The sequence below is a fragment of the Centruroides vittatus genome, unplaced genomic scaffold, assembly GCF_030686945.1.
Source record: "Centruroides vittatus isolate TY-2023 unplaced genomic scaffold, ASM3068694v2 contig_5, whole genome shotgun sequence".
Taxonomy (NCBI): domain Eukaryota; kingdom Metazoa; phylum Arthropoda; class Arachnida; order Scorpiones; family Buthidae; genus Centruroides; species Centruroides vittatus.
The window spans coordinates 3,340,217-3,355,575 of NW_027122286.1; the positions used below are offsets into that span (position 1 = coordinate 3,340,217).

Here is a 15,359-nt window from a genome sequence, read left to right on the forward strand (position 1 = left end):
TTAATATGTTGTTAAATGATCTTTCATGTTTCTTCACTGTTTTTATTTTCTTCTTTATTGTAAATTAAAAGAATGTCTTTGGAGGGTTTTACTGGGGTATTCAAAGGAACAGGGTGGATAGCCCTTCCAGATTGTAACAACGCACTATATGCAGGGGTGATCATTTCATTTTTCTTGATATTATCAGTTTTGTCATCGATTTTCTCAACTTTATCTTTTATCTCAGTTAACATAGTGAGGATTGTGTTATCTTCATATATTTTTATTATGCGATTTATACAATCGAAAATGAAATCGGTATGACAGGGAGTGGAGAGTTTGCATTTAGTATTTATAGCTATGTAACCCTTAAGCTCAAAAATTACTCCATTGGCAGCCATACGGGCTGCTGAAAAAGGTAAGTCATCAGACGCATTCATATTGTAGCTATATGGCAAAAGCAATTTACTAGGAATGAAGTACAATAATTGAAATCAGCAGATAGTCCTGATTCCAAAAATATATATGCAATACTTCAGAGGAATAGCAAAGAATGAAAGCAGCTTCTAGTTATTACTCGAAGTTTTCAGACGGAAGGTCAATGACTGTTGTCATGGAAACTAAAAAGATGGAAATAGAATACGTTCTAAGAATTTCCATAATTTAAAATCTAATGAACAGAAATTGATGAAAATTTGCAGTAATGTTACATAAATGGTGTAGATGGTGACATCAGAAAATTTTTTGAAAATAATTAACCGGAAGCGAGAAAACAGCATTTGATTACCGACTGGAAATGACACCAAAAAAACAGCGATAAATCACTGAAAAATGCACCAAAATTTACCGATTTTGAGGGCAGTACTTGTTATTACTGTATGCAAAAGGTGTCTTCACGAAAATCGATTTACCGGCGGCGGGAATTCCAGATAAGCAAATATAAGCTTCCAATTCAAAAATTTTTGGAAAAAAGTAGTCCTACTTGACATTATTTTGTTCCCATGATCTTCCGAAAAAGAAATTTACATAAATTTAACATATTCACAACAATATTACGCACAAAACGACCAAAAATATGAAGAGCACAATGACAGCAAACCTATCAGTCTCACAGGTGTGAGTTGGTTGTTGAAGGTGTTGGTGAACTTTTCACAGAGCTTAACAGTTGTATTATAACGTACCAGGAAATTATAACCGTATTTTGGTCGAGTTAAAGATATGGATATTCGTCAATAGATTGATTTTGGAATTAATCATGTGCCTATTATTAATTGGTGGAATAGAACCTAATCCAGGTCCTCTTTCCCGTTCTCCCCAACATTTGAGTCAAATGGACATGCAAAAGAGGGGGCGTGGTAGGCCACGTAAGCAAAATTTTAAAGAAATAGTTAAAGAAAATCAAGTGGATAATCTATTGAATGAAGAATTTTTTCAAATTAAGGAGGAGTGCGGTGGAGGTAGTCTTGATACCACAAGATCTATGAAAATACCTGAATATTTTCAAACATTACGAGATAAGGATTCCCTGGTACAGGAAGATTCACAATACACACTAAAATCAATATACGAACTACTACAAAATAACTTTTCACAGCTTAATAGGGAAATTCAAGGAATCAAGACAGAACTTAATTTAATGAAGGAAGAAAAAAAGCATTTTCAAGAAGAACTAGTGAGAGTGTCACAGAAAATGGAAGAAATAGAGACATTATCTAAGAACAATAGCCATTTTAGAGGTATGTTCAAATTTGAACTAGATAAATTAAAAAATGAGAGAACTAATAGAAATATCATAATCATAAATTTTCCTTTTTCTTCGACCGATTATGCTAACGAAATCAATCAGTTTATTAAAGAGGATTTGAGAATTAAAAATATCTCTATAGAAAGCTTAACCAGGATAAATTATAATGGATCTAACTGTATTATAAAGATTATAATAGATTCCTTGTATAATAGAAACTTGATATTAAAAGAATTTTGGAAATTAAAAGCTAAAGTTAATAACAAAGAAAGGAGAAAAAATAAAACAATTTTTACAGCCAATTTATGCAAAAGATCCAGATTAGGAAGGAAAAAATTTACAAACAACAATTAAACAAGAAAGATTAAAAGGTAACAAATTTATTATCAGAGATGACTGTTATATCATAGAAAATAAAATATTCACGTACGACATTAATTTAGATAAAGTAATACAATTAAATAATTTTTAGAAAGAAATTGATTAAGTTCCTCCATTGAGAAATCCGAATAGTGATTCGAATATTCATAATGTGACAACAATAAACCCAGGAAAATTCGTACTGGATAAGAGAAAATCGGAAATACAGATATTCAATTAGTCAACGTAAATTTAACAGTAAATTTTCCTTCTATAAATACAAACTGTAATGATAATAATAAACGTCTAATAGGTTCTGGAATTTCCAAGTCTGTAAGGAAAGTTTCATAGTGTTGCCTAAGCTAATATGAAATTCTACTTAGCCATGTCACTATTGAACCAATGATGATCTGGAATGTGTAGAAACTAAAGATTTTCACTACAAAAACATACATTGGCAAGGCACGGTGTATTAGTGGATTGTGCATCTGTCTGGTGACCTATTGCTACCGGCCAAGGAATAAAGATAGAGGAGCTATATCTTTTTCCGACACAACTAATACTAAGAGGGAATTCCGAAAAAGTAAATATTGCAGTTACCTATGCTTCACCTATACCAAGTTATGGAGATGAGAGGAAAGTTCACGTGACAGTGAGTTCTAGCAGAGTTTGAAACAATAGTATCGGCATATTATTGCATGAGGGAATTAAAAATCTTACAGGAACTAGGACAATTTAAAGGAGGTATTATAATTGCATCATTTTAAAAGTATTAAAAAAATATGACAGTTAACTTTAAACAAAGTTGATATGATATTGTTATGGACGTAGAAATCTTTCCCAATTTATATGTTTTGTTCTTGTTAAGAAGCATTAGAGTCCCGAAATGGATATTACTTTCGTGTGTTGTATATGATTATTAATGTAAATAGCAAATACAAATTTCTTCTCATAAGCAGATAAAATATCCAATTTGTTAAAATTTTTGTAATTAAGTTATACAGCATCTTATTTAAAAGTTAAACCTTTCAATAATGAATATATGTCAATGTTAAACTAAATAACTAAAATATATTATATGGAACTAACATGTTGTTATATGATTGTGATTGGTTAATAATTGAAACACCCCATGTAACAGGTTCAATCCTATTACAATAAACATTAATTACTTACTTACTTATCAGTCTCACATTCGAATGTCTCTCCACACTACCATTTTATAAGTTACCAATATTTTTAAATTTATCATACTACCACACTACCATTTTATTAGTTACCAATATTTTTAAATTTATTAAAATGCAAACCCTTAAATATCTCGATTTTAACATAAATGGACTTAGCCGTTTATTTTGAAAGTGGCCTCATATATTTAAATTTAAACTCACACAAACTAAATACTATGACAAAGTTAAATTAGAATTATCTATGTACAAAATAGAGAATTTACAGATAAAAATGTTGCTTGCATAGTGACAACATAGCTTCTACGATTTTGAATTCTAAATTAAATCTAAAAAGAAAAAAAAAAGTAACTCAATAGCTTAAATGATATAACTGATAATATACCTGGATAGCTCTTACAGGGGATGGATTCAAACGTTGCTCTTGACCAATTTGTTCTTTCACCTGGTCTGAATCAATCTTTTCTTCTGTCTGCTCTGGATTAATCTTTTCGTCTGCCTGCTCTGGATTAATCTTTTTGTCTGCCTGCTCTGGATTAATCTTTTCGTCTGCCTGCTCTGGATTAATCTTTTCTTCTGCCTGCTCTGGATTAATCTTTTCTTCTGCCTGCTCTGGATTAATCTTTTCATCTGTCTGCTCTGGATTAATCTTTTCGTCTGCCTGCTCAGGATTAATCTTTTCGTCTGTCTGCTCTGGATTAATCTTTTCATCTGCCTGCTCTGGATTAATCTTTTCTTCTGAACATTTCTAAATTATTCAGAAGGAAAAAAGTTCATTTGTGTTTTGCAAGAAGTTAAACTTAGTTATTTAAACAAATACAAAAATTTAATGAATTATAACATTGTACATTTTGATCAATAACCTTTTTCATCTTCTCAATTATTGAAAAATGCCTTTTGCCAGGATTTTTTATCTTTTTCGGTCAATAAAGTGATCAATACATTTTTTACAATTTTCAAAAAAAAAAAAAAAAAACAATCTTTTTCCATTCAGATTTCAGATAAAAATTGGAAGGTGCAAAAAATGTTGAATACAGTGGGTGTGATGACATCCCATTCAAGTCCCAGTAATTTTTTTTTAGTCTGAAAATACTTAGAGTTTTTGACTTCTCTTTGATTATATAATTTGGCCATTTTTATTAAATTATCACATTTAACTGATTGAGTTACAAACAATACTTATCTGAATTAATTGCCTGACTGTTAACTATAACCTCATAGTGTACTGTATGCACTATACAGTGGAACCTCGCTTAATGAGCACCTCACATAATGAGTGTTTTGCATAACGTGCAAAATAAATTGTGAAAACATGACTCACTTAATGAGCGACGGTTTGCATTACGAGTTGCCAGGAGAGGGAAAGTCCTGAACTTTGCATATGCTACATCAGTCTAAGTTTTGCACTTCTAGGCTTACAAGAAGGCAGCGCTGAACGTCCGACATACACGTTTTCACAATGGAAACGTCGGCAGCAACCTCTCTATTACCTCTCTGTTTATGAAAAACGTCATCTAAAGCTATTGAACCTTACAATAAAAAAAAGATTATTGTAAACATTTTATACAATAAATAATTGAAATTTATCAATAAAAATATTTTCTGCCATTTATTTTTCCCAAAGTAATTTCATTTTCATTTCTTTGTACAGAAAGTAATTTTTTCATGGGAGCAGCCATATTGAATTAGCGCAAAGCTCAACAGCGAACTAGCTAGCACTCCATGCTTACTAATTCTGTTGAAAATGATGTCACACAACTCTAATGTAAACGCCGATGAGCATGGCACTTGAATGAAAGTATACAGGTTGAGCATGCTGACAGTAAAATTAGCTCAGAAGTAAATGCACCCTTTGTAACATGTTTTAGAAACAATTATAAACATTTTCAACCGATGTCTTCATGTCTTATTTTGTTTGATAATATTGTATACAGCAACATTCCCTCCTGGTGGTGAGTTTTTGAACTTTTTTTTTGAGGGAAAATAAAATCCCAGGATTTCCTGTAGACCTGTGGTTCTTAACCGGTGGTCCCTGAAAGCACCCGAAGTGGTCTGTGAAGTCATCCTAAAATTATTAAATAAATGATGATGAGTTGACAACAACACGTGGTACATCAAGGTTGAAGCCGATAGAGGACTGGGCTGGGGTATGGTGTGCAACCCAGTTATTGACAGTGTGCTGAGATTAAAGCACAAATACAAAAGAACATTACATTCCATTTGCAAAACTTGAAAAATGAATTCAATCGCTATTTTCCTGACTGCAAGGACAAAAGTATTCGGAAAGTGATCCGCAATCCTTTCATAGTCAACATTTCTGAAGTGCCGGATGAAATACAAGAAGAGTTAATTGAAATGCAACACGATAGTAACTGCAAGGATAAATTCAAGATAGGAATTAATCTTACAGATTTTTGGAGCCAAAAAGCTATTGCTTTCCCTAAAATTCAAGAAACTGCTTTATGATACCTGACTTTATTTTCAACCACATATTTATGCAAGCAAGGATTCTCAGTGCTTTTGATAATTAAAAATAAACATCAAAATTGGTTGGATGCCAGTGCCGACATGCGTTTGGCATTGAGTAGCACTGAACCAAGAATTCAGCAGTTGGTAAATAGTATGCAGTCACAAAAATTGCACTAAAATAATATAATTAATGCAACATTTTCGCAAATAATATAATGCTCTTGGTTCCAAATAATTTTATACATGTTTAATTTATAGAACAATCTTATAAGAACTAATATTACTGACAAACAGCTCATGGTCCATGGCAAGACAGAAATTTTGATAAATAATCCCTCATCACTAAAAGGTTAAGAATCACTGCTGTAGACTGTTACCAAATTTCATAATATTTTGTCCAGTATTTTTCTTTTTATGGTCATTTCAAAGTGGAACTTTAATTACAAAAACCTTGTATATTAAAATTGAATGAAAATTTAGTAAATTATAACACACTACCATTACACAGACTACAATTTACTAGATCATTCTTGAAACCGTGTTTTCTTATATGTTGAGCATCAAACACAAGACCGTGTTATTTATTAAACACTTGGCACTTTTCCACTTCTATTAGTTGAGACGAGATTTTATTTCACTCGTTTCGGGCATTTCGCCCCTCTTCAGTCAACGTTAGTTCCTCGAACTCAAGGGTGCGCGTGCATAGCACAATTTGGACCTCAAAGTTACAGCAACAAATGTAAATGTTAGATTAAACCGTACGTAGAACATTTACATTTGTTGCTGTAACTTTGAGGTCCAAATTGTGCTATGCACGCGCACCCTTGAGTTCGAGGAACTAACGTTGACTGAAGAGGGGCGAAATGCCCGAAACGAGTGAAATAAAATCTCGTCTCAACTAATAGAAGTGGAAAAGTGCCAAGTGTTTAATAAATAACACGGTCTTGTGTTTGATGCTCTACAATTTACTAATCAAAAAACTTCATTTTAAACTATGATTTCTCTCATTTTTAAAATAAACAACATTTATATTTTTTCATTCACTCTTGAGATAACTTTTAGCCTATTATTTATGTAGTACTGTACATATAAATAAACATGAACAAAATTTAAAATTTTGATAACTTTGAAGGTCTTTCAATCATGTGTTCTGTAAAAAAATTGTATGCTGTTGATTGCCTGTAATGTCTGTAATGTTGTATTGCCTATTTGCTATTATAACCTTTGAAATATGCTTTTGTAAAAACACAATAATAATTAAATCATAGAAAAATATTTTAATGATTTAAAATATTTAAATTCATATAAATTTGAGTAAAGCATATATACTTACTTTCTCTTCAATTTTGCTATTGTTGTTAAATGATGAACAAGATTGTTCTGATGACGATAAACTGCTCTGAATGAAACTTGCTTTTGGTTTCATTGTCTTCTTCTAACTTTATTTTCTCTTTCTATTTGGTTTCATTGTCTTCTTCTAACTTTATTTGCAACAGTAATTCCTACATATGAGTATTGATCTGCAAGTCATACATTGAGAAATATTTTAGAATAAGAAGAACCTAATGGTACTTTTAATATCAATAATTAGGAATTTGTATTAACTGTTTTTTTTTATTCATGTAATATTATTCATGTTTTTTTTATTCATGTAAGTCTACAAGTAAAGATAAAAGATTAACTCAATGAAATTTTTGATAAGGATTTTTAATGATTACTACTAAAGATAAATTTAGCAAAGTATCAGATTACAATTTAACCCAAACAAAGTTTTAAAGATCTAATTAACTTCTACTACAAATAGGATGGTTATGGAGCGTAAAATGTTTTCTTTTAAACTATATTAAATAAAACTAGAGGTTACTTACTTTAAAATTATCCAGAGGTATTAAAATTCAGAAGCTAGAATGATCTCATATCAACTGCTAAAAAATATTTTAGCCTCACTGCAGACGCAACTGCTAGAGGTTATAAAGCACTTCTGTAAAAACAGAAAGAAAAAAAATATATGTATATAATGACAGATTTTCAGAACATAAATAACTTAGTATTTTTAGTAAATTTAAGATAACAGATCATAAAACTTACATTATTCTTCTAAATTAAAAGTAACTTTTCATCTTAATAACTCAATTAAATGATTGATTTAATCATGATAATAAAATATAATTTTCCAGAATACAGTGGAACCTCGGTATACGTCTGCTTTAGAATACGTCCTGTTTGGATGAGACAAATTTTGCTCGGTATACGACTTTTGTTCAGTATACAACTTAATTCAATTATACGCGCCATCTATGAACAAGTAGCACTATTGGTGTACTAGACCAAGACTCTAGACCCATGTTCACCCGGTCCTACAGTGTTAATAACTTCAATAAAATAAAACACTTACTGGAATATAAACATAATGAAAACTAAACACCTTGGTATTTCCAGCAAACAAGTAAAATTTATTAAAATAAAAACGTTTTCGACTATTTTTAATAGTCCTCTTCAGTTACTCTTAAATTGAAAATAGAACATAAAATAGAATGCTTCTTTAAACAGAATTAGAACAATAAATAGAATGCCAGCAATAACATCATTTAAATTTAAAAAATAAAATAAAAACAACATGAAATAAAAGTAACATAAAAATAGTACAAATTAAACAGTAAAATAAAACAAAGTATTAATATAATTAATTGTAGTAAAAAGATTTCCATGCACTGGAAAGACTATCGGCATCTCTATGGTTGATGCAACCTTTGGTATTATGCGCCTTATAAATCTCGAGTTTTTCAATGTATTTAATAAAATGTTTGTTAGTGGCAGTCTTAATTATGGAAGCTTTATCCCAATAAATATTGATATCTTGTTCTTTTGCAAAGGCTGCCAGTACAGTACTGTCCAAGTGTTATTTTTTTATTAATGTGCTCAAACAGTGTTTAAATTATTTTACAACCCCATTAATATATCATATTGAGAGGGTTTTTTTTTACATGAGAACGGATTAATTGTTTTTACATTACTTCTTATGGGAAAGGTTGGCATACGTCCTATTCGGTGTAAGTCCAAAACATCAGGAACGGATTAAGGTCATATACCGAGGTTCCACTGTACAATGAAAGATATATTCATCTAATATTTTTTCTTCCAGTGGTTAGACAAGAATGTCTCAATTGGATTCCAATGAGAGGAAACTTTGCAGAATTATTTTTTGACTTATTAAATACTTAGTTTTATATATATACTAGCAGACCCGGCCACGCATTGTTGTGGCTCAAAATGTATCTATTATAAATGTATAACACTTCCCTTGTGGGGGGAATTTCAAAAACTCCCTTCTTAGTGTACATTCGCTTGATGTACCCTATTAAAACGCAATCAAACACGCATCTAAAATAGTATAATAAAAGTGAAGTTCTTCACAGTAAGCCTTAATCCTATTCCTCTCTCCCGCAAGGGAATATCGAAAAATCCCTTTTTAGTGTATATTCTGTTGACGTAACCTATTAAAACACAATCAAAAACGCAAAAAACCGCATGTAAAATAGTAGTATAAAAGCCAAATTCTTCACGGTAAGCCTTAATCCTGTCCATCTTCCCCAGTGGGGGGAATTTCGACATGTATATTATATAAAAACACATGCGTATTCGAATGCAACATTGTGTCAAAATTTCAAAGGAATTGGTAGGAACAAACAAACGTTATATTTTTTATTTATATAGATAGATAGAAAATGATCTGCTTTAGTCCATTCTCACAGAAAAGCATAATGCTTCACAGAAAAGCAAACTTAGGTCATCAGAGTTAGCACCATCTGTTGGACATAAAAGCCTTAATCTATATATAAAGATATTTTTGAAAGGGGGGAAATGGTGGTCTTTACATATGCCAGAAACCTTTGCGGGAGTGTATTAAACAACTTCCTGAAGTTTCATGACAATCGGATAAATGGTGTGGTAATGCATGAAGGACAAACAGACAGACAGACATACATTTGTTTTTATATACAGGGTGGGCCAACGAAAACGAAACGACAGAGTGTTCGTGTTCGTCCAAGCAAATCGCTCGGACAGGTCGATTTTATTCTCGAGGGGACATCTTTTGCAATAAAGTTTTTGCGATTCTTAATACAACAAACAACAAAAAATTTTAAAAACTCGTTTATTTTGTATTAACTAAACAAACATTTATTTCGAAAAAAAAATGTTTGTTTAGTTAATATTCAGATTCACAAAAACTTTATTGCATAAGATGTCCCCTCGAGAATAAAATCGACCTGTCTGAGTGATTTGCTTGGACGAACACGAACACTCTGCCGTTTTGTTTTCGTTGGTCCACCCTGTATATAGATATGCATGAAGAGTAAGAGTGTCAAATAAGCTTTTGTACACTTTAATGTGTTGATGATCTATTTACTCACTTACCAGCTATGTGCAAGAAATTTTTATAATGTACCAATATTACAAAAATTTCAGACTTATGATTTATAGGGTTTTATTTCATTTACATTAAAATGTATGTGGTTATTAAAATAATTATTATTACATTGTAAATATATAAATTTTGTCATTTTTTTCTAAGGTAGAATAGGCCTAGTTTTACATTCAGTTGTCATAATTACATGGATTTTTTAAAATGTTTAAGATGTTCACTTGTAAACCTAAAACTGGCACCAATTAGGAAACAACTTCCAAGCTGAAACAGATATACCCTAATTGGTTCTAGGTTCTAGGTTCTAGGTATTATCAAACTGTGTAGTTGCCCAAAACAGGGAGAGAAAATCAGTATGAATTTTGCACTATTTAGGGTCGATTTACACAACACTGACGTGCCAGCACAGTGACCGTTTAGTGCATAAACATCGATAAATATCACACATAGCCAATCAGAGTTTCATCTATGACGCGTGATCTGTATTCTGTCAATCATACAAGTGTCGTACATGAAACTCTGATTGGCTACGTGTGATATTTATCAATGCTTACTGCACTGTGCCAGCACGTCACTGTTGTGTGTAAATCGACCCTTATATGTTGATTAGCAAGCTCAAGACATGCCAAACTAAATAGATTGAGTAGATGTAATTTACTCTATCTCTAAACTATACATCACTTAGTAGATTAGAGATGTACAGTAGATTACAGATAAGGCTAAATAAAGCCTTATCTCTAATCTATTGTACTGTATATAGTAAACATCAGACATATATAATGTATTGTAAATGCTAATAACAAGTAAAACTGTGATAAGTCTGACCCTACTGGAGATACACGGCCCCCATTATCTCCCCACCCCCTCAACCTTTAACCACCAAAATTTAATAGCATCAATCCCTAATAAACAAACTTCCCTTCAAAATTTCAGAAATTTTCAACAAAACGCACAGGAGGTATTAAGCTTCAAACAGAATGAACACAACAATGCATCCCACCCCAATTTTTTTTGCATTTCTGAGTCCAAAAATGTAATAATCTGGAGGGTGGGTCAATTTTTGCTGGGTCGCCATACTTTTCCTCTGTTATAACAGTCAGGAAAGTAATAACTTTCTGTGTGGAAAAAGGTTTTGACTAAGCAATTTATAATCTGAAAATTCATATCAATGTTTCTTATCAACCTTAATGTTAATCTATTTATCATATTCTAGAAACAAAAAAAAAGTGTCAAGAATTAGAAAAACTTTAATGTTAGACAAGCATTTTCAACATTGCACTAATATCATTTTCAGGAAAGGGTGTGCTGGAGCTGAAACAACATTCTGGCACTTCTTTTCAGAAATGGAATGCATTTCTGAACTTTTTTGTACCAATTTCATCATAAACAATACCAAAGTTCCAAATTTAATAACAGATTGTGAAATATTCTTATTTGTTTACAACTATAATGATACTGATAACAGTAATTCTTAGAATAGGGACCTAAAAGTATAAACTTCAATTCATTTTTATTGTTTTCATAACATCTTATCTAAATGCATTCATTAGGTATTTCAATATTGATCTTTATTTTCATTAATTAAACCATGTTGTACCGTGAAACCGTACACGTTTACACTAAGTTAGATCATGTTGCAGCATAAACAATGTACAAAATATATTAAATATATGTTATTTATAATATACGCACATACTACAATAATCTTTATTAATATTTTGTTTAAATCAATTGATTATACATACCACTGTTTTAGCATTCGTGATCCTAATGCTGTTTAATCATAGACATGCGTAATTGTGATAAATAAGTTTTTTTTTATATCAAATAAAAAATAATAATAGTTTTCATTGCTGTATTGGTAAATCGAATTATAAATAATAAAAATCATTTTAAATAAAATACAATTTTGTTCAAAAATGTTTTCACGAAAACATGCATCAAAACCAAAGTTTGGACACGATACCGCGATGCATAGAACAGTGTTGCCACGCCGATTTGCTTGCTATCGATAGCTTACTTATTTTCGGTAGTTTTCGGTAGATCGACTTTTTGTGGCAGAAACACATAAACAATAACGTGTTTTTTTTCGTCATTTATTTTATTATAAACTATAAAACAATAAAAAACAAAAATCTAACACAGAACACTTACGTAAAAAAATAATAATTTACTAATTGAGTAGGTACAGTACATTTTGTCTTATTTTTCTAACGAAAAATTATTTTTTTATTTTCCGGATATTAATAATAATAATTATTATTATTATTCAATATCTTCCCTTTGTATGTTTTTTAACACTGTTTGTTATTTTTAAAATTAAATTATCTTTTACAAGAAAATCCTAACAGTAGTTTTTTCCGATTAATAGTTTAGTAAGAAGTAAGCCAGTGATTGTATCAGAGCTCAGTTTGTTTCTTTGTTTCATTTTAAACAGATTTATTGACGAAAATATTCTTTTCGTGTTAACTGAAGAATGACGCAGACACGATATTCTCAACAAAACGAGATAATACTGGAAATATAAGTGTTTCTTCGCCCAGAGTAATAGTTTTAATACTCGTATTTCGCCAGAAAACTTGCACATCATTGCTAAACGACTGCATTTCTTGATTATTTCTTAATAGTTTACATTCGGAATCTAAACTTTGAAGCTCGCGATCAGTTATGAAATTTGAAAATAACAAGGCAACATCTGTAATTGTATATATAATCCCACTTTTAACAGCGGTTGGGGTCAAAAAACGAAAATTTTATAGAGTTGTTTTTAAGAGGAAATCTAGCAGTAATTTGGGTGCAACCTTCAATGTAAAAATCCAAACGACGTAGTCGAAAAAATTTCATTTGTTCATCTGTAAGGTTCAGTTGCGTCATTGAAGCGACGACTTTTACTCCAAAATACATGTTTTCTATAGCTAAATAATTTCTTGGATTTTTAAAATCAATACTTTGTATTGGAGTGGTTGTTATATATTTCTTCGAAGGAAGCAACCATTAATTGTTTTCAAAACGAGGCAAACATTATCATACAAAACATGCAATTTTGGGGACTCGGATTACATTTCTATATTTAAAATATTGAATAGAGGCAACCCATAATTCAAAAATTCTAAAAATAATTTTGAAACTGAATCATTCAGTTTCTGCAGTACAGTAGAGAGTCGAAAATCGGAATCAATTGGGGACTGGGGTTGTTCAGATTAGTGATTTGTTCCGATTACCGATTATGTACGAAAAAATACATTAACCTGTCCGATGTTCAAATTTTTCTCCGTCGCGTGTCGTTTCGTGTTGAATTTTCGTCAATTTTAAGCCTAACGAAAATTTTTATAATAATAATAAAGGCTATCGTATCGTTAAAAATTATTTCTTCATTTCGTACAAACAAAATAAATATATTGAAGAATATAAAAACATGAAAATTATACTTTAAAAGTGAATCTAATATCAAAAACGTTCGATTCAGCACGACACAGTCCGACTGAAAATCGTTCCGATTACCGGCGATTCCGATTACCGGGGTTCCGATTAACGACTCTACTGTATATCATTTGCAGCAAGGACATCATTACTGTTGACAGCATCAGTAAAATATAGTTTTAGAGCATCGTACTGTTCTAAAATTCGAATATCATGAACTGAAAGTCGTCTGGTTTGCAATGGATTTAGAATTTTGTGAGTCTTAATATTGCAAAATTGTTGAAATTGGCTGAATTCACAAAATCTTTTTGGGCTAGAATTAAAATAATTGTAAATATCGCGGCAGAGATCTTCGAAGTACCTAGGTAATTTGTGATACGCATATGATGCGCACAAGTGAAACGAATGGCATACACTCGTACATTTTATAATACATAAATTAGATACATCATTTTTTAATAGTGCCATCAAAGAATGATGACTTCCCATCATAACGTTTGCTCCATCGAATGCAATCCCTATCAAATTGTTTTCGTAGGGAATATTATTGTGGTTAAACATTTCAGCAATATGATTATATAAGGTAGTTGCATCAGAAGCGCTTAATTTAACAAGACCAAAAAAAACTATCTTGAATAACTTCATCTTTTAAATACCTTACAACTAAACATAAGTGTTTTATTGCGTTCCGATCCGTTGTTCATCCACGATAAAGGAAAATTTTTTATTTCTTAAATCTTTACAAACCTGAAGAAAACCCTCGTTACCAGTAACGTACTTCACAATGGCTGTTGTTTTTGTTCTGCTGCATGCCAAACTTTGAGCAATTTTTGAATCGGAACAAATGTTCATAATTAATTTCGGCAGATGCTCCATGACCAAGAAAGGCAGGTTGCGCTCTGCGACTAATGCTGAAAGGCGTATTTCCTCTGAATAACAAATAACATTAATAATACTAAATATAACAACAGTGACGAATTAATTAGTTTATTTTTTTATTTTTTAACTGTCACAAAAACGTACCTTCTTTAATTGATGCCACGAATTGCATTTGCCTTCATCCGGATATAGAAAAAGTTTTCATCATTGAGACTTGTTTACTTGAGATTGTCTTCACTTTTTTATATGAAATTTCCCGATACTATGTTTAAGTAAAGCGTCTTTTCCACTTGAAATGTTTGTCACAAGGCTTGCAAAGTGAAAATTGTCGCCCTTTTTTACTTTGGGTTAACCACCCTTTGAACTCTGGCAGAGCTTCCCACTCGTGTTTGTAGAATTGTTCATATTTCTTTTTTTTAGTAACATCGGTACTAGAACCTTCACCACCACTATCGTATTTTTGGTCACTCATTTTTGGATTTCTAATATATTTTTAATTAATCACGGTGTGAATAATTAAAAGAGTACATTTCTGGCGATTTCTGTTATAATGAAACCAGTGATTATGCTACTACATAATAGAGACCGCTAAACAGATCAGCATAAATAACTTTGTATTGCAATAAAGTCTTTTACAATATATAAGAATGAAGGTACAAAGAGATGTTTTATTCAGAATTTTTAGATACATTGAAAATAAAAATTTCTTTCTTGAATTATCGTCAACTTTTCGGTAGATTTGGTGCTTCAATCGGTAAATCGGTAGACCGGACCCAAAATCGGTAGATCTACCGAAAATTCGGTAGACGTCGCGTAGCGGCAGTCGTCATATTAGTTCTGGTACAGTACGTTCGTAAAGTAATACGAGTTAAACCGAGGTCATCGTTATTCAAGGCCT

The 15,359-nt window shown here is 31.3% G+C and overlaps 1 protein-coding gene across 1 annotated transcript in view; it reads right to left on the minus strand.

Moving 5' to 3' along the window:
* LOC136978228 (uncharacterized) overlaps positions 1-7,165 on the minus strand; it is a 45,185-nt gene extending 38,020 nt beyond the window's left edge. Inside the window, exons 1-2 of the mRNA XM_067273888.1 lie at positions 7,073-7,165; positions 3,656-4,018 (exon numbers count right to left, since the gene is read on the minus strand). Coding sequence (XP_067129989.1) covers positions 3,656-4,018; positions 7,073-7,165 — 456 coding nt within the window. The remainder of the gene's footprint in view (positions 1-3,655; positions 4,019-7,072) is intronic.
* Between the last annotated feature and the right edge of the window lie 8,194 nt (positions 7,166-15,359).